The following is a 21,120-nucleotide window of genomic DNA, read 5'->3' as shown; positions in this document are numbered from 1 at the left end:
TTATTTTTAAAAAATAGTATGCATAACTCAGCTTATTCAGTCAAGAAATAAAGTAGGATATTAAGGAAGATTTACAAGCGCTGTTTGTGTTCCAGACTTCTGAAATATAAGTACAGATTTGGGCACTTTCATTTTTGCAAACACAGGACAGCATCAAAAGACAGATAAGAATATTTTTAAGGTATCCTTTTCCCCTCTGTAGCATAATAGATCTTGTATGTAAAAGCTGCAGAAGCACAGTTTGTAAGTTACAGCAAGGTTCCTTTTCAAGATGTGTTCCGTACTGGTGGAGAGATCAGAACACTTATGCTTTAAATCAACAATGTGAAAAATGCTGGAAGGCTGAGGAAGTAATATATTTTTAAATTCAGTTCTAATTTTGGTGAAATAACTTAAAAATAATTATTTTACATCATATTATCATGATATACTATCTGTCTTCAAGAAAAGGAGAGCAATGAAGAGGAGAGAGAGGGCTAGATGTAGACAAAGCAATGAAAAAAAAGAGGTGTCTTTATGGTACTTTATTTCTCATACCTGGTGGTGGAGAGATTAGAGCAGTTTCTGCATGGTGGGAAGTTCTGAGATAAGTTTTTCTGTCAAGGTGGTTTTCATTTTTAAAAAATGCCTCTGTGTGCACTGAGGGGAAAAGAAGGAGAGAGTAAGGAAGCAACATGGATGAGGTTTTGTGCTCATATGGGAAGAATAAAGTCTCACTAAAAAAATGCTGAATGCAGGTGTTACAAATTCAACAGGCAGCATTGCGTGCAACATAGCAGTGGTTTGTGCACTGGAAGGTGCCTGCCAGTGGCTACATCAAATCTCCTTGGGCAGAAATCATAAGCAAATTTTCCTGCCTTTCTCCATGAGCCACTAAATCTTCCCATGTTTTGCAAAAATCCTGCTCTACTAGATCAGGTCTTCACAGTTGTAACTGTTGGAATGGTTTTGTGTTTGTAGAGGTCCTTGCTGAGCATTTATCTTCCAGTTCAGCTGGAAAAAAAATCTGACTTGGGGAAATTCAGGAGAGCAAGTCAGTGCTTTGGGCCTCATGAAAGAAACCCTGCAGAGATGTAGTATGTCTCAGTTCTGATGGAGAGGAGGGGAGGAAGCAGTCAGAAAGGTTGTATAGGAACAGTGCTGTGTGCAGTGGTATTGTTGCTTCAGGTTTCACTTGCCTTTTGTGGATGGTTAAAACTCCAGAAGGGGTGATACTAGACACAGTCTGGCTAGACAGCTGAGTCACAGAAGAGGCAAATCATCACAAGACCTTGAGTGAGAGTTGGCAGGGAATTACGAGGACATAAGTCTGTGATGCCATTCGTATCTATGAGGGTGTGCAAACAGCAGTGAGCCAGATTTCCAGAATGCTTTCACTGCGATATTAGGCAGAAAAAGGCAATGTCTCCTCCATATTTTCATGTAGGTGAAATTGTAATAAAGTTCTACTGTAATTAGGGAAAACTGAATCTTGATGTTGGGGGGTTGATTAAAGCATTTAGAAAATAAGCTCTAAAAACATTTCACACACACTAGATTTTGAAGTCTATACAACCTTTTGGATATATTTTTGAAATGTTGGAGAGAAAAGCACATCATAATTTGGTTAAATAACTGCATATTTCAGCTACTGTACTTTGTTATTCAGTTAAAGAAGGTGGTGTATTGAACATAGTAAGGTAGAAACTTACGTTTGACCTGGTTTTTCACATTGCAGTTTACTGTGTACTAACTTCAGGTGTGCTGTTTTGACATACTGGACTAAAATTACCGTAATAAGGTATTTATTTAGATCTCTCCTTCACAAAGAGGCCATTGCGGCTGCTTTGGTGCTCACATTGACGTTTAGTGAGCAGCAGCCCCAGGAACGTACAGATGCATACTCCACTTGGCAAGTATAACGCCCTCCTTTCCTAGAAGAAAGAAAGGTCAAATAAATTAACTTTGTTAGAAATAGTAATCTGCTCATTGTGTTTAATCTTTTTTTCTCATACTAATGAAAAGAAACTGACAATGGTCACTAATTCCTATCTGCTTTCATACGTTAAAGCTGAGAAAAGCTTAATTTGAAGTATGAAGTGACTTTCATTGACTTTGGGGGTCAATGCTGCAAGGCAAGTTCTCTGTGTCTCTCAGAGTGAAGAAAGCACCTGTTATAGTATGATTAAATGTATTTTTAAAATCCAAAAATCTTATTTGAAACCTTAATTGTGCGTCAGCCATTTACATTGCAGAACAGCTGTATTTCAGGAGTGAATAGTTGTACAGTTGCTTAATATATTAATTAAAGCTACAATTAATTTATTTTCTTTCCATATCCAGAATAAAAATGCCCAGGTGTTCTCTTAAACAACTGTCATGTGAAAGGAGTGATTTTTCTCAACCCCTTTGTGTTTTGATTAGTCTGTCAGTGTCCCAGGAAAGCTGACAGCCTGGTGCCTGCCCAGTCTGTCAGTGTCCCATTACGGGGACCCTTCACTGAGCAGTCACTGGATCAGAGGGCAGCTCCACTGACATGTTCAGGGTCACACACTGACAGCATGAGAGACAGCCCTTCCTGGGGCTCCACAATTGAGTATATGACCCACTGCCAGCAGCTGCCAGTGCCCTTGAAGAACTCCCACTAACAGTTTACAGAATAGCATTCTTTATTAATGTAATAGAAGATTGTGACAGGTTAAAGTTCAAAGATGGCTGGTGATAGTATCTGGCTGCAAGATTGTATTCAAAGCAATATATGGATAAGCTCTAATTCCTAACAAAAGCTAGCTTGAGATAATCAGTGTACATAAAAGTACAGTTCTTACCCAATAGGCATCCCTACAGGTGAGAAGATGGCTCCCTTCAGCTGAAGGTGTGATGGAGTCTTCCCTATCTTCTCCCCAATTTTAACTTACTTTTATACTATTTTTTATGTTTGGGTGGAGCATGTATTGTGTGGGGGAAGTTGGGTATGTTGACTGTATTCCATCCAGGAAGTAGCAACCACATTTTCTCCCTATAATTTTCCATACTGTTATAACTGTGCCTGTAATTTTCCACTCCTCTCCATATTCCGTTTCATCCCCCTTAGCATGTACATTAACTGCAATTTTTGTAACTTTCCAGTTTTCTTTAATTTTACCCCTCTTTTCCCCACAGCAACCCTGTTATTTCAAGTGTTCATTAATGTACTGTTAGCTGAAATATTTTGAAAAAAATTGGTTAGAAAAAGAATGTTTTGAGCTCTGCAAATCAATAGAAACACATTAGAACTTTGATAGGAAAAATCATACAGATTTATTCTCTTGGTTATTTTTGTTATATATCTTTTATTGTATTTGCCTAGTATAACTACATCAACTGAACAGGCATGAGGTGGCATACCTCTTGGGAGACTGCTTTTCTGCAACTGGCCTCTTAACGTGCTTTTCTCCAAATACTTTTTTTTTTTTTTTACCCTTTTTTTTAGTTTCTGAGGGACATGATTATGAAATAAAAAGTGAACTCAGTTAATGAAGTGCTATCTTCTTGGTTCCCTTAAAACAATAATTCTGAGAGAGAGGCGAATGGCTTGATTAATTTCTACGTGTCATTAACTTCCATGCCCTCAGATGACAATGTTAATATTCACAATGTGAATTATTTCTCTGCTGATTGGTTTAGGAGAAACACACAATGGATGTACTTATCGCATGATCTAGCACTGCGCCCAACAGCCCTTTGGATGCCCTAAAACTTGAAATGCCCCTGCAGTCCTGCTTTCATTGGTCATTATAGACAGCATGGTTGCAATTTTACAACACAAAAATCTGTGGCAATTACCAATTGCAAATGTAGACAGTGTGAAGCAAAACAAATTTCAGAATTACTAGTAAGGTAGGGACTGATATATTGATACATGCCCTTATTTAAATTTAGCTGACTAAAAGCTGCTCAGTGTCTGGACTTTATCTTTAAAATGTTGCCTCAAATCTCCCAGCCCATTAGACTTAAGTAGTTTAGAATTCAATGATCTGATTGCAGAGTTCAGAGATTATTAGCGCAAATGGGGCCTGATCAATGCCTTGGGTCGTCTTTTCAGTGTGTTAATTAATTAATCAACAGGAACAGAAATATATGTGTAATGCAAATTAACTCAGTCTCAGGTTACTAGAATACCAGAATTGGTCATACGCAGAAGAGGGGAATCCAAAAAGCAGCAGGATATTAGCGCTTTTATCTTTGTCACACCACTTTCTTTGGTGATGTCCTGAACTAGAGGTATTTGCAGGATTAGTGTGATTGTTTCTGCAGTGCTCTCCTGGAGAAATGAATAAGCTTTTGAGGCAATGAAAGAAATTCAGTAACTGAAATATTCATGATTCACGGTTGGCCCTTGATTCTATTTGTTGTCACTGTTTCTCTTCTTTTACATTAACTCCAAAACAGGTTGTTTTGCTGTAATCTAGTACTGAATACAGTTTCCTTAATCCCCAAATCCACATTGAATTTCAATATTTCAATACTTCCCCATGAAAGAGAGTAATTTTATGTGGTATTTTCTGTTATCTTTACCAATTACTTTTTCTTCTTTTTTTTTTTCTTTTTTTTTTTTCCCCCCCCATGGCTTTGTTTTTTTAGTGTGGAAAGATAGAAGCTTTGTTCTCCCCTAGCTCTTTGTTAAAAGTCTTCTGTCCTTGGTCTTCAGAGTACGTGAAAGTGCTGTTTTTCTCAAGGACCATACATTGTCTTCATTGAATGGGGGAGTTAGATCCTTGATTTGTTTTGGGCACTGGGGACATTCTTCTATTCCTGTATGTGGACCTCTCCTCTCATCTGCATGCAGGAATCAGACCAGCTCATCGCTCAGATCATCTCTTTGTTTAGAACCGATAAAGTTTTGAGGTTCAAACCCTGAAGTACTTCCTGTCAGGCTTCTTATGTCAGTTCTATTGTGGCTTTTTAGGCACACAGTAATTTTTATTAACAATAAAAGGGTTGTGTGCATAGTCGGGATAAAAGGAAAATCTGGCGTTTCAGAAAAGAAAAGGAATTATCAGTGCCAGCATTTGGCCTCACAATTCCTACAAACAGGAGAAGTCAGTGTTCAATTAAAACACCAGCAGGTGGTTTGTCACAAACCCCGTGGACTGGAGCACAAGGCCTACTTCAGCTGCTCTGCCCTTATCTGCTGGTTTTGGAGACAGCAATAGCGATTGGCTAGCCACCAGGATTTCCTGTTTTAGTGAAACACAGTACCTGTGGTACTGTGTAAAATTCATTCCTAAGACCAAGGGCCATGAAGTTGGCTAAGCCCAGCCAATAGATCCTTTGCCCAACTCTTTCCTTGTTCAGCTTTCTCATAGCCGTGGCAGGAGACAAAAGATGAAGAGGTTGGTAAGGCAAGTTCCTCAAGTGTAGGTATTTCACACTCATCTCAAAGAGACAATTTTCTATTCTGTCACTTGTGTGATTTTATTCTGTATGTACATAGACAGATTCTGTGAATGATCACATAAGTTATAAATTCCATTTTGTTTCCATGAACTGTGAGTCTCCCAGTGTCTGGGGCTGTCATGTGCTAACGAGAGACAGGAGGAGTGCCAGAGTGTCAGTCATTACAGACTCTTTCCATCTAGTTTAACTCTTAACTATGAGGGGCAAATGAGGAACGAGATCTTAAATAAGGACACCATATTCTTCCCAGGAGGAGCCAAGACAAAGCAGCCAGGTGGTAATGTTTGGATTTCAAAGCCAGGAAGGATTTTTGGAAGCAGAAACAGCTTGGTCAGGAAAGATAAAGTGATGCATGGACACACCAAAGAGGTCTTGTGACACAGAGGCAGTAGGGAGGCAGTGAAGCTGCTTCTTCATTGGAAGAAACCGATGTCTGTGCTGCTGGGGAATGGGAGGAGAAAGGTCCCTGAGCACCAAAAGGGATCTCACAAAATCTCAAGGAAAATTCAGCAGTGAGGGAATGTAGGCAGAGAGATGTATGTGTGTTTACTATTTCACATAGCTCTGTGTATCTCTTGTGGTCATTAAAGTGAAGAATGTCTGCTTTTGAGACAGTTTGCAAAGTCTGTGCATTCTCTGATTCAACTCTGTGGGATCCTGGAGAGAGAAGTTGTCACTCAGATGTTGACTATAACTGAGTTCTGGGAAAGAGTGTGTCAAAGCCATGTGGCTTCAGCAGCAGTTGCAGGGCCTGTGCAGGGGTCTCTATAGAAGGGAGAAGAGATTGCCTGGAGACCCAAGGCAGACAGGAAAACTTCAGAGTGCTTTTGCATGGAGGCAGACAGAGGCTTGGAGAGAGGCCCACAAGAGGTATAATCTAGGCAGTAGTATCTCAGTCTTTGAATTCTTACCTATAGTAAAATGAAAGTGAGTGGAAGAACACCAAGGCTTGTGCAGAGTGAGATAACAAACGGTACCATCAGTGGCTCTAAGCATTATCTGGCAAACATGCACACAAGCGAGCCGCAAAATGGAAGTCAGACCACGCACGTGATCATAATTTGCACTAAACCCAGGAGTTTATTCCCACCAGCAGACAGGCTGTTAGCTCAGGCTTAGTGCCATGCTACAGTGGCTATGTAGCTGCTGACTGCTCTGGAGCAGGGGAGAAGGCAGCCCGTGGTTGCTTGCAGCGTGGTCAAGGTCACTGCCAGCTGCACGTGCCCACGTGCACCCTGTGCCTGAAGGACTCAGGTCGCACTGCCAGTCACCGGCTGCGTGTTTCCTCACAGGAGGTGGTGGCCAGTGTGCATGAACAGCTTTCTACGATGAAGTCAAAGCACAAGCTCCTCTGAGGCAATTTAAAAGAAGCGAAATGCTCAAGAGAATAATGTGGAGCAAACTGATGTAAATGGTTCTTCTGCATAAACTTCAATTTTTGTAATTTGTTTAGGGAGCGAGGGAAGTGCATTTTTCTGTATGGTTTTGGTTTGCATAAATTCAGAAAGTGTTCTGAATTATTTTTTTCTGAAAATATAACTTAACTGTTGAGAAGGAGGTGAAGCTTTTGCAATGAAGGGAAAATATTATAATAGGAAAAATGGGCATTAATGTGGGGTCCATGTTCCAGACTTACTAGGTCTGAAAATAGATGAACTGGTGAGATTACCTTGTATGATTTTTACATATGAAAATGGACATATAATTATCTATCAATATAAAATATTAGTGCGTATTTACTGTATAATAATTCAACTTTATTAATTCAATTTTATAAGCAAATTAAGATTGCCTCAAATTTACATACAATGTGAAGAAAAGTCCCTTTATCCTCTGTAACTGCAGCATTTGGCAGATTCAGGAATAAATAATCTTTTGTGGCAAGGGTATGCCTTATCAAACATATGCAGATCAGTGCTAATTAATGCTAATTAAGGTTTCCTGTCTATCTAGCTGGAAAAACGTCCAAATGTTATGAAATCCAGTTAGTATGCCTATTACCCTAATTGTTTTATATGGGATGCTTCTTAATTAAAATATGTAAATTTACCTTAATTGCTATATACTAATAGAGGTTCATGTTATCTCACTAAAAATGACAAGATGGTTAGGAGGGGTACTTAAACAAATAATTCTGATACGTTTGTAAATAAATGACCTTTACTCAAAATTATTTTTAATTGGAAATTGGCAAAAGGAACATTTTGCCATCTATGTTTCTCTTTAGTTTTAAGTAATGTCAGAATTTACGGTTCTTTGTTAATATAGATCTGGTGACATCGTAGCTTAATTAGGACTACTAAACAAGTCAACATTTTGTGTGTTTAGTGTATGTTTCAAAATTGTTTGCTAACCTCACATTGACCTTCAGAAATGTCATACTTTACAATACTAATTTTTATTTTCAGTATTTTTGTGTTTTATGTTTTGATTTTTATCTCTTTTAATCATATGGTTTTACTTGTGAAGTTTGATGTATTGCTGTACTTTTGCTCGTGCCTGGGCCCTGCCTTTGCAGCAGGGAGGCTGGTGAGCTGCACCTCTCTGAGCTTCACCTGTGAGTGTAGGACATGAACTTTGATCACCTTTGGGGGCAATAGACTGAGGCCCACACAGGTTTCTACACAAGGTCTTGTATGCCCAACACAGAGGCACTATTTGAATGATATTTTGTATGGCTGTTCTTAGGTATTCCATATTGGCATTTTCTTCATGATTATCATACCATTTCACACACAGAGCAAACATTTTTCTCCCCCAGTGTAAAGAATTTAATTGGAGAATCTTCTAATTTAGGGAACTGCCCAATATTTGTAGCTTTTACTCATAATAGTAGTAGATCTTTAACATACCTGTTACGTTTTAGCTTATATTATATAATATGTATCATCAACACATGCCTCACTTTGCAAAATCTGTCTGAAAGAATTTGCTGTTTTGCAGGATATTGTGACCAATGTTTCTCCAAGGATTGTGCGTGGAACTACTTCAGGTCCTCTGTATGGCCCAGGCCAAGGCTCTTTCCTAAACATTGAACTGATCAGCGAGAAAACAGCAGCATATTGGTGTAAAAGCATTACTGAACTGAAGGCTGACTTTCCAAACCACGTAAGTGCCACTCAGTCATAAAGATGCAACATACTTACTTGTAATCTCTAGTTTACAGATCTGTGGAAACACATAGTATTTATTCAATAGAATGCAAATTGTTTTACTGACATACAGGTACATTGTTAAAAACCAGAAAAGCCCATCCAAATATTATTTATGACAGAAAATTCTGCGAAATTGCTGTTACATAGAGGACAATCATGATTTTTTAGTTAGGCTGGTGTTTAGTTTCAAATAGATATTATCAAGGAAAAGAGTTGATCCAGTGTGGATGCTTGGCAGTTCTGTCGTGAATAATTTTGTATTTAAGATCATATGTAATTTATAATAAGATTTGTTACTGTGAATTGAATTTGATCATGAAATGAATGTGTTCTTTTCATTCTTAATCCAGATGTGTAAGATGCTTATGGGATTTTTATAAGCAATTGAGTGCTCTTGGTGAAAAAACCCCAATACTTAAAGTTAACTTCACTACAAGGATAGAGTTTTGTTAGAGCTTGTTTGGCTCTGGGGAGTATCTGTCTCAAAGACAGTAATCATGGTTGGGAGCAATGACACCAGCTAGCTGGCATAAATGGTTTTCAGCTACTGTTCTTGTGAATAAGGACAACGAGGTAGAAAGTAAAATTCTCCTCAGTCATCATCTTGAATGGATAGATCTTGAAATCCCAGAGCCTGCATGTCTTCTGTCTTGAAGTTATTACCTCCATGGTTCAGCTATAAGCAAAATAAGTGAACATTCCTAAATATATTATGACATGAAGATAATCAAGGGTTTTTTCTTATTCCTGGTGTTTAAATGTGCACATCAGCAAGTATAAAAGTGTTTAAACATTTCATATTGATAGTAAAAGTAATGCATGTTTAATATCCTACTTCACTGTGGATGGACTGTGTTTCTCTGCTGAGATTCTTGTCATTTTATTAGCTGTGACTGAGCTTCATCATAATGAAAGCATGAACCAAAAGCTAATATCCCATTCCCTGATTTTGATTTTAACATCCTTTAAGTGAAAGTCCTGGGTATTGCATGCAGGCAGACTTGGCCCTTTCTGCTGTGGGAATGCTATCCCACTGCAGTCTTCACCAAAAAGCCCTCACAACACTTTATGCTTGAGATCAAACCATTCTCTTCTGTGAGGAAAAGCACTAGCAGCATTTCAAAAGGAAGATTTGAATTTTCTGAGACCTAGCATTGTGTGTGGGATGAGGGAGTCCCACTCTTCCAGAGTTCCTGGGGTGAACATCCTCTGATCATCCCTCATTATATGTGATTTATTACTTTGAGAATGTGAATTCTGTTTCTGCACATTGACTATGGCTGCTACTGTGGCATCTTTGAGGCTGGTAACACCTGCGTGGGCATAGGGGAAACAGCACCCAGCAGTAGACCTTGGCATTGCTTACAGGGATTTTTAAAACACGCCTGTGAACTCATCTAAGAACTGTCATATAATTATAATGGTAAATTTGTTGCTAACTGAAAACAGAATTTTGTTCACTGAGGAGAAGTCTCTTGGTGTTTATTTTGAGATATTCTATATAATTACAGCTTGCAGAATTTTCTTCACCCAATTGCTGTTCACTCCTCTAGAAAGGCTTTTTTAGCTTTGTGTGTTTTGTTAAAACCAAAACCAGTTTCTGAGAACTGTTCGCGTGAACTTAATTAACAACCAAAGAATGACATTTTCTGCTCAAATGAAGGCCAAACAGATGAGGATACAAGTGATTGCAGTAAAAAAAACTTATCTTACTAAGGCAAATTTTAAAAGCCAATCAGAACTTACACATAATTACTTTTACTGTGAAATACAAGTTAGTTAGAGTAAGATTTATGTTACAGATGAAAAGGATGCGAGCAAAATAGGCACCTCACTAGAAGATGATCCCACAACAGCATTCTATCTTGTGCCATTGGGAAGAAGCAAACCATAAAGGGCAGCTAAATTCCCCCAACAGAGGCTAGGATGTAAACTGAATTTTGCAATGGGTTATGCAAAAGAGGACCACCAGTCACAGCTCAGTGGGCAGTGTCACTTAACTGTGACATGTTGCCTCTATAAATCAGGAACTAGCATCTCCCTTGTGCTGTCTCCACCTCTGTAGTGCGTAGCCTCATTCTTTGTTTCTTCTGTCTCCGGATTCTTGCTTGTAGCTTGCAAATATTCTCTGCCTGGCAGTTTTTCCTGGTCTCCTATTAGCTTCTCCCTTCAACCCCAAATCCACTTCAAGTGGATGAGGGAAAAGCTGCCACCACCAGGAACTTGCTTCAGTTCCACTGGCAGTGGATAAAATATTGTAAGGGTCCAAGCAGAGGAAAAAGCAGAAGGTGTCTGGATTTTTTATGTTAGCTGGTGAAGTATTATCGAAAGCTGCTTACTGGGGTCACCCTACCACAGGTGTGAAATGCATAAAGTTGTCAGTTCATGACTAGGCCATAACTGGGATGCGCAGTGGTTAAAGTGCTTTAGTTAGTGGGGTAAAAGAACTAACACTAATGTCACAACAAGTCCCACTCTCATATTTTATTCACCAAGGAGATACCTGATTATGTGGTGTGTTGGTGTACTTTTCAGCCAAAATGTGGCTGGAAAAATGACAGTTTATGGTATATTCAAGAAATTAATTTACCTAGGAAATACGAATTTAGCTGAGTAGAACTCACCTAATGATATGAACAGGAATGAAAACTGTGCGGGAAAAAAACAATCAGTTTTACATTAGCAAATGTCTACAAAACTTAATCATTGGGAAGTGGCTGAGAAAGTTAAAAAAAAAAAGATTAAAAGCCTGGGGGGAGAACTTACTGCTAAAATCTTATATTCACATACTTGACAATAGCTACAATCTGGCCATTATCTGTGCTGGGAGCTGTGAATACTGGTGGTGGCAGTATGTCTTGGTGAGCTGGTAAAGCAAGGAGCTGTAATCTCTTCAGCGTTTGCACTGAGGAGAACAAGCTTGAGAAGAGCAAGGTTTGAAAACACTAAAATACTTCTCTGCAGAAAATGTGTACCAAGGTTTCACTTAGAGGGTGATGAACACAGTTGCTAAGTAGTCTTTCTACACCTTCCTGTAATTGGTGCCCTGTAGATGGTAATAAGGTAAGCAAATCAATTAAAAACCTCAATACGCAAATTAGTTTGGGCCTGAGTATGCGCAGGAGGTCACAGCAATACAAATAAGGGCTTTGACAGGACACTTCATAAAATAGATTGAAGGGGAAATGTCATTCCCTACCAGACTAAGAGAAGTCCATCACAAACAAGAAAATTTCTGAGAACTTTGTACCACAAGAAAGAACTGGGATCTTGGAAGAAGATGCCAAATTGAATATTTTTTTAATATTTCTATGTTAGTATACTGAAGTCTTAAAAGTAAGTTTTTGGCCTCCTAGCTCAACACAAATTAGTTTGATCTTCTGCATGACTCTAGGGAATGTACATAGGATACCAGATTGTCAGCTGTGACACTGAATCTGTGATTCAGATAGCAGTGTCATGATGCGTTGAATTGAGAAACCTCTTCTGCTAGAAACATTAGTACTCATGGACCCCCAAACTAAGCTGAAAACTCTTGTCTTAATGTTTGTTCTGCTGCTTGCAGAATGTTGCTGACAGTCTCTCTGACAGTTACTCAGCAGAGAGCAGCTTTTCAAGGCTGAAACTGTTAAAGATGTATTTTTGTTCAACATTTTGTTCAGAATGTCCCAGGAGCACCTGTTGGGAGTAGCCATGCTAGAGAGTGTGTGAGAACAGATCTCTGGATCCCAGGCTGGTAACCAACTTCTTTGTAGCATTGTGGGGGTTTTGTTGGCTTTTGATTTTTTGGATTTGTTTGGGTTTTTTTTTAATCTCTTGGAATGGTGTAATAAGTTTTTATATTATGAATTTTTTTTCTACCACAGAAGTATGAAATAAGGCTGCTGGTTTTTGTTTGGATTTGGTGTTTGTGTGTTCTTGGTTTAAGATAAGGGGCTACAGAGGAAGAAAAATGCAGTCTTAACAGGCATATATGAGTGCATTGCTCCTATAAATAAATTTTGGTGCAGAAACATGCAATGTTGAAAAATATGAAGTTATAAGGTGAATAGAAATAGACTTGCAACAGTTATTTGGATAGTTTACATGGGGAGGTTTAATGGGTTTGCCAGTGTGATCCCTGAAGTGGTGTCCTATATTTCAATCTTATATGTTGGACCTGCTTGGGTTTTAAGAACGGGTTTTGTCTATAGACTGGGACCAGCATTTATCTGTTTATATAAACCTTTTTCCTTGCTAAGTCTGCACTAATAGTAGACCCTGTCATCTGGTTACTGAGAGGAATTGACCAGAATATCTAAAATTGCTGTAGATCTCCTTTGAGACTTAAAATTAAGGGACATTAGGTAGAAAACTTTTTAAGATACAGAGGAATCATAGACCTCACAGTTTTACTGTGAGAAGGTCAAAGTTGGATTTCTCACTAGAGGTATTAGGAATAATTTGTTTAATTTTGCAGGTATTATTATAGCTTTTGCTCTTAATGGATATTTAGAGGACTGTGGGATGTTGTACATAGTATTTGCATTTTGCAATACCAGTCATGGACTTGCTTCGGGTTATAAAAAGTAATAGTTTTGCTCTTCCTAGGGCTAGTATAGATAGCTTTACCTTTCCATCACAGAGAAATGATACTTTCTACTCCAAATACCTACTGTATGATAAATCGCGTGCTTCTTGACAAGCTCAGTATCTACAAACTTGGACTAAAACATTTCTAAACAATCAGGTAGGGCCATGTCCATGGGGACCTCACTTGGTAGCAGTGTAGAGTCACCTGAATGGGGAGGGTATGTGCTGTGCATTCTCAGGCTTATCAGAGGATCCTTGCTGAAAGTGCAGATGCTTCTCCACATGAACTGAAAAGGGCAGAGCACAAGGGGAGAGAACCACAAGCTGGGCTGCCTAGAAGCCTGCGCACTCCCAGAAGTGCAGAACAGCTACCTGGGTTGCTTTATCTGAATTTCAGGCCCACAAATCACGTTTAAAAAGCTCCAGAAGTTGTTATTGCTGCAGCTTAAACTTCCCAAAGCCAGCCGTCATGGATGCTTGGTAGGAGGTGAAAAAACCCACGCAGCAGTTGTTAAATTCACCATATGGAAAAGATCCCTTTCACTACAGAAAACTGGAAGCAGGCCCATTCTCTTAACATCAGAGGAAATCCTAGCTGAAGAGGGAAGGTGAGGTTGGAATAAGACACTCACACTGATTGCCTTGTCCAGGAACTAAATCACTTGGCCCTAGAGAGTGTGGAGCACAAGAACGGCCGTAACTCCTCCGTTCCAGTGACTGCTGCAGTGGGTAGAAAGGAAGACATCTCAGAGCATATGACCACATTCCCTTTTTCTCTTTGTCATTCACCACCAGAAAAAGGAAGGATGAAAAACAATAAAGAAAAACGCTTCTTAGAAAAGAGAAGGAAAGCAGCTGACCAGAAAGAACAGCAGACACATTGACAATGTACCTCTGCATGTTCCAGGGAAACTTCCACTCTTCCCCATCCTGAGGGTGTCCTCATTGCTCCTGATCCAGGTTCAGCTCTTTGTGAGCCAGCAGGATGCATTTTTTCCATGTTCAGTCTAAGGAGGAATTTGGCAAGAAGTCCAATTTTCACAATGAGCAGAGCAGTCTGGTAACAGAAATGTTGATGTATTGTGTCTTTGAGATCACATTTGCTTATAAGGAAGGAAATTTTTCTGGAAAGGCTCTTCCACAACACATAAAAAATGCTTAAGTCTCACATGACCTGAATATTAATAGAGATGGGTCTGAGCTAAAAAAATATGGTGGTGTAAATTTTCACTCCTTGAGGCTTAGGTGTTAGTAAAAAAATGAGAAAATACAGGAAAATTCTCATCTATCACCAGCATGTTTTGATAGTCATGTTGGCTATAGCAGATCTGCTTCAGGCTTGAAAAGTAGCAAAGAAGTGACATGGAGTCAATGTAAAAATCTCCTTTCTGGGAGAGATCTGGGGAACTACAGGCTTGAGATCTTTTATCCAATGCAAATTGGTAAAAGCTGTTCTAAAAATAGAGCTAGTAAAAAGAAAACAAACAAAGAGTAAAGAATCCCCTTTGTAGTATGTTATGCCTAAAAAAAAAAAAGTTCTTTGAGAACATCAAGAGAAACTCAGATGATAAAGTGAGTTTGGGTTTCCAGAAGTGTTTGATAGGGTCCTTCTCTGAAGAATTTGAAAGTAATTAAGTTATCATAAGATTAGAGGAAGAAACCTACATGGATAAATAACCAGTTAAACATAGGAAACAATGTTAAGGAATAAATAGTCAATTTTCACCATGGATAGAGAGCTGCAGAAAAATTCTTTAGGGATCTGTACTGTGTTCTGTGCTATTTAAAATGTTTATTAACAATCTGAAAAAGAGAGAGAATTTTAAGAATGTAAACTTTGTTGATAATAGTGTGTAATGTAGGGAGATAAAGATTAGAGCTGACATAAAAGGGTTGTGAAGAATCTTGCATTACTGAGTGACTGGCCAATGAACTGCCAGAAAAAAAAATGAAAGTAGTATGCACATGGGATAAACCAGTGATAAATTTATATGTACAGTGAGTGATAGCAAGCTAACTATACTGGGGTTACAGTAAGAGAGCACTATGAAAATCTCAGCTTAATGCTGAATAACATTGAAATAAAGCTTATCAAACACAGAATTTCTAGGAAAGGAAGAAAACACAGCAAAACCCATCACTATGCCAGCGTGTTGATTCTCTTTTTTTTTTTCCCTTCACATTTTGAATATACTGTGAGATTCACATCTTTCTGGATTGGAACCAGAAGGGTGATAGGTGGAAATGAGTGATAGGAGATTCTTCACCACATGGCTCGGCAGCTGTGGAGCTCATTCTTACAGGGCACTGCCAGTCCCAGAGGTACATACAGGTTGAGAAAAACCTACTGGAAAAGCTATTTGAAAGCATCACCTCTGACTCAGGGAATTCCTGTGCCACAGATTTCTTAAAAGCTGGGCAAGTTTTCTAGGGAAATACTACTGTGAGCTTGCCCTAGGGAGCTGCTGCTGGTGCATGTGGGAGAAAGGGGACTGAGCTGCGTAACCATTCCTGTGGATTTACACTGTCAGTGCACAAAGAGGAGCTGTTAGGTTGGCACCCAGGATTAGAAGCCCTCTCTGCCTCCCAGTCCTGTCTCAGCCTTTGGACCACTGTTCCTGTATCACATTTTGACAACCTGATTAGCATGTAACGACATTACTTGAACTGAAGCTGATATATATATATTTTATTTTGTACTAGTCTGAAATGATGTGCTAAAGGGTTTGTAATTGAGATGCTGCTTTCAATTCACTAAGATTTGCTCCATTTCCAGAGGGTCACCTCAGACAATCCAGTAATACAAGAAAATCTGCTAAAAATTTACTCAATGTCTGATCATGGATGTTCAAATGACTGTGCAGTACATGTCATAATGTTTGATCCCAACTGCACAATATTCCCACTGGGGGATTTTTTATTCTAAGTTTTTAAAAAATACGGTTATTAATCTGGCAAAGAAGTGGAAATACATATTCTGGCCATCAATTTGAGGGAATTTTATTTTAAGAAAGCACATTATCTGTTGCTGGAAACTGCAATTTGCAACTGAAAATAGGACAACATGGTAAGTTCAGTGAGATATTTACAATCAATTTATGATTCAGATGTACATGTTTGTGGTGACAAATTAGGACCTTGAGGAAAAATGTGAGGTCTTTTATGTTTTGCACTTGGAAACTACAGCTTTGTTGAGAAACCTGTCAGACTAGTTTAGTGGAGAACTGTAGTTCTTTCCTATGCATGTTATAAAGCCGTGATTTATTTTGTTTGTTTTACTGTCATGGCTAGGGTTTGAAAAATAGTGAGTAGTTCAGTAATGCAGAAGACTATTTGTACATATGCTAAGAATATCCTTTTGATTTAAAAAGTGATTTATTGATCCCTGGAAAAAAAAGAACAATTTTCACAGTTCTGTGAGGTCTATGAACCATCTTTAAAACTTTAGCCTTAGGGTAAGAAGTAGGAGAAAATTAAAGCAGTTTCTGGAATACTTCACCAACCATCTCCTAGAAAATGACCCAATCTGCTTGATTACTGGAAAAGACAAACTCCTTAATGGCTAGCATCAGCAGAAGCTGCTTCAGGATGTGCTTTGGCAGTTGCTGCTAAAAATTCCTTTTCTGCAGAGATATGTGAGCGGTCATTAAGTAGGAGTATTGACAAAAGAAATGCCCTAAACATAAAGACAGTGTGATTAAAAAGATATTTCTAGAATGTAATTCTGCTGACAGTGACATGAGGAGTTGCATATTTCTTTTTATCTTATTGAAGTGTGAATATGCAGACTATTATTTAGAGGGAAAAGACAATCTCTTAAAAATCCTAACTCTTTTCTCAGTTTGGTGAGTTACTGTGCACGTAATAGAGTGCTCCAAAACGATCTGTGTGATCTGGATGGGAATCAGGATTGTAGATTGTAGAAATGTCCTCCATAAACTGCAACAAAGGAAATGGCATCATGCATTAGACCCCCTGTATGCTCAGATGTCCATTTCACCCCCTTCAATCTGTGCTTAAAATAGCAATAACAACCTTGGTGCAGGGCATTTCCTGGCGATTAATGACTGGCCAGGGTTAATGGCCCTCAGCAGTGCCTCAGGCCATCAACTCCTCCCAGCCAGTCATTACTCCCTGGGAAATGCCCTTTTCTGGGTAGTTATTGTTTTAATATTAAGATATAGATGCCGTTAGATGGAGATAAAATGACCTTGTGGCAATGTTACAAGATAAATCTTAAAAATAAAATAATGGCAAAATTTAAAAATTATTAGCAGTCAACAGTCCATCAAAATTAAAATCTAAAGTTTGTAAAAATTACAGCATTCTGCTAGTCTGGTTATCTGTGCAAAATATATATCCCCTAAATACATCTTCCTAATTTCCATTTCATGTTTGTTATAGGCAATTGGCTAAATTATAGAATTTGATCTTCTAAAATGCACAGTACCTTTGACATTAATTTTACTGTCTGTGATACGATTTTAGTCTTTTATGAAGCACTGAGCATATGTGATTTAGATAATTCTGCTTTTTTCTCTTTTATGTAGTGTATATTACAATAATAATAGGAAAGCAAATGTATACCTGAGCAAAGTAGTAAGTATATGCTGTTCCTGTAGCCCATATTCTGGATATTCTGTGATGTGGTTTACATTTTAGGCATTCTGCTAGAGCTCTAATGAAGAAAAATATGAAGGCTAGGTCTATATTTAAAAGGCTTGCTCGCATACTTATGTAGGCTAGGAATACTAAAAATAAAATGGCATCTAACTGCTGTCCTGGCAGAACCCAGTGTAGATGCAGTTATACCATCAAACTGTTTATTTTTGTTCAGAAGCAAGTGCGGCGTTTGCTGCTCTGAACTGTGCCGGTAGTAGGAGAGCTGGCTCTCTGCAGACTTGTTCTAGCTCAGACAAGAAAGGCAGAGGCACATGCTTGAATCTATCACAATTAGAGCCAGCTCTTCAGCATGATTGACAGCAGCTGGACTATATCCCAGCCTCCTGTGCTTTCTGGTGAGGGGGGCTAGGGAAAAATCTCAAATTCTGAGTGAGATGTGGGAATAAAGTGTTCCAAGATGTTTTTTTTTTCTTTATCTACCAAGAGGAACATGTAGATGAGCAGAATTCTTAGTGGGCTCTGAACTGATCTTAATCTATACCCTCAATACTGCTGGTAGCTTCTAAACTTTTTATGCACATTGTGTTTAAGAACTATGATCATGAACTTTTACATAGTCTTCATCACTAAACTTCTCACATCTGTCACATTTCCATATTCTAGATCTCAATTCACCCTCGTTTATATTTAATTTTTTTTTTTTAAGCAGTTTTGTTATCTTCATATTGTCTTAGTCTAATACAGGGTTATGTGTACACGGACATGCCAGCCAATTACCTTGGTATAGCAAACTGCAGTGTGCCAGTGGGGTAACTACCACTGTTGGGAACTTGCAGCAAGTACAGGCTGATTCAAGTAAATATGAATTTCTTCCATTTTAGATGTAGCAAACCAGCCTTACCTCCTATTTTATGGGGTTTCAAAGAGCACTAGAGCAGCCACTGGCTGCAGGTGTGCCCGTGAGAGGTAACTCATAAATCAGCAGTAACGTGTTTGTTGAAACCTTGTATGCAGAGCTAGTGGAGATGGTCTTTTAAGTGTTGAAGGAAGTGTGTGACAGTAAGTACTTATTTACTGAACACTTAAACCCAAATAAATATTTTAAAGACTTGTTTAAGGGAGACTTAAATACATCCTTTCTTGTGAGCCACGTAGGTTAAATGTAAACTAAGAAACCAGCAGAGTGCTTTTCTCTCCTATTTCCTGCCACTACACTTCCCAGTCTCACAAATCTCAGGAAGAATGCTTTTTCACCGGTTTATTTTTACATCTTTCTCTCATTTTTAAGTGCAGGGTTCCTAATCTATTTCAAGTTTAATTTTATTTTACTTCTTTTTATGTTTAATATTTTTGTTATAAAATTGTACTTATGTTATTTTTTCTGTCTATACATAATAGCTAATTAAAGTCTTATGTTTGGAAAACAAAATACTGAAGCGCTATTCCTAAATTTCAGGGTAGCATTTATAAAAATCTGCTTCATTATTCTTGCAGTGTAATGTGATAAACTTCTTCTTAGGCACACCATTCTTGGCCACCTAGCCATTTATGCTCTGTCTATCTAACTGTATTAAAATTTGAATATGCTTGCAGAATGCTTCATTTAAGTTATATCCAGCTCAGATGAAAGTATCTAAAGATTGTGTGATTTTATAGGTACCCCAAATTCTTACCTGAGTGCAGTATGTGTATCTTAAAGCAAAGGGTGGGTGTTAAAAATGCATGTGTGTTATATTTGCATTCTCTCAGTGTACTCTCAGCACGCCTCTGGTTCCTAGAAGGACTTCTGCCTTTGATTCTGCCAAAGGCATCCACACTTCACGTGATTTATTTTCAGTTTATCTTTTTGGGAACATACATACAGCTGGGTCATTGATAAAAATCTCACCAACACTAGGTTTTTCAGTGCTTTCATTTAAATGATCATTTGAACGAGGCTATAAACCTGTACAAAATTCAATGCACTTTAATTTTAAAATGTCCAATCACATAGCAATATGCTGAACAAGTTAGGTAACAATTTTATTAAATTTCCACATATACAGTGAAAATAGTAAGGCCTCTTTCAGTTTCTCAGCATCTTCACATGAGCTTCCCTAAAATATGAAGAGGTGGGTCGAACTGGCAGTTGAGGAGGAAAGATTAGTCAGAAGGTAACTGCCAACTTACAGCCCTTAATTTTGTATCTTCTTTGCTGCTGGAGTGTAGCCAAAGAACTACTTGGGTCATCAGACATAACAGCTAGCTACATAAGTAAGTTCTAATGTCTGCACAGAAAAAAAAAGCTACCCACTCATGAGACTTTTCTGATCATACCACAGATGGGAGCACTGCAGACCGGCCATCAGGAGGTTCAGTGCATAGTAGCACTCTTGTTCACTGAATTTTTGGCCTGGCTGGGAAATACCAGGGTGTGATAGGAAAGATATATGAAGAGATCGAGTTCAACAGAAAACATGGGTTTTCATCTTCACTTCTTGAAAAGTTCTGTGCCTGCCAGAAAGCAGAGTTTCTTTCTTTGCTAATGGACTATTTTACTGTAATTTTCACCATAGAAATATTTACACATGAAATTTTTTTTTCTAAATGAAAGGTTTTGGTGGGGATGGATCCCACTGGTCTTGCTTTGGCCAGCGAAAAGATCCCATGCTTTTAACCATGTGGGTATTTGCAGGTTGTCTCCAGTCATGAGGTGAGCCTGCTCCACTGATCAGGCAGGTTTGGGGCTGTGAAGAACCTCTCTTCTTTGTGAAGTCCCATACCTAGACCAATACCTAGGGAAATAGTATTTATATACTATTTATTTATAGTATTTAAATACAAATAGTATTTAGGGACTGAGAGGTCTCCTCCATGCAGCTGTCATTTAAAGCCATTAGATAATTTCCTGAAGATAGGACAAGCCTTAAAGCCTGTTGCTACACATCTTCTTAACTACCATACCCTCACCTCCCAGAACAGCCTAACTGGAGTGGTTGTGCAAAATCAGGTAAATTATCAGTGCTTTTTAGTGCATCACTGTGAGGATGATGGTGCACAGAGAGAGAGTGGGTGAGTTGTGGAGGATGCAACCTGGCTGACAAAATCATTTGCTCCATCCAAGTATCCCTCTGGCACCAGCAATGTCACATGATGAAGTAGATCACAGGGCTCTGAAGTGTAAAAAGGGAGGGGTTTTTCTCTCTGCTCTCTGAGTCACAATTTTCTCCTCGACTAGCACTGGTACTGCTAGCTTTCTTGAGCCTTCAAAATCCAAGGAAGTGAATTAAAAGAAGCCCTGGGGGTGATGGAACAAGAGAAGAGATAGGATGGACTTCCCAGAGATGCAAAGAGACAGATTTGACCCGGGGAA

At 38.6% G+C, this 21,120-nt stretch overlaps 1 protein-coding gene across 5 annotated transcripts in view; it reads left to right on the top strand.

Annotated features, from left to right (window-relative positions):
* Nucleotides 1-21,120, top strand: part of DPYD (dihydropyrimidine dehydrogenase) — a 354,140-nt gene that overhangs the window by 211,388 nt on the left and 121,632 nt on the right. For all 5 annotated transcript variants that reach the window (XM_039555944.1, XM_039555945.1, XM_039555946.1 and 2 more), the window contains one exon: nucleotides 8,362-8,526. In XM_039555944.1, the coding sequence (XP_039411878.1) occupies nucleotides 8,362-8,526 (165 nt within the window). The remainder of the gene's footprint in view (nucleotides 1-8,361; nucleotides 8,527-21,120) is intronic.

The sequence above is a fragment of the Corvus cornix genome, chromosome 8, assembly GCF_000738735.6.
Source record: "Corvus cornix cornix isolate S_Up_H32 chromosome 8, ASM73873v5, whole genome shotgun sequence".
NCBI classification, from domain to species: Eukaryota; Metazoa; Chordata; class Aves; order Passeriformes; family Corvidae; genus Corvus; species Corvus cornix.
Note: the sequence above shows the minus strand (reverse complement) of the source record. Positions and strands in the feature narration are given on the sequence as shown.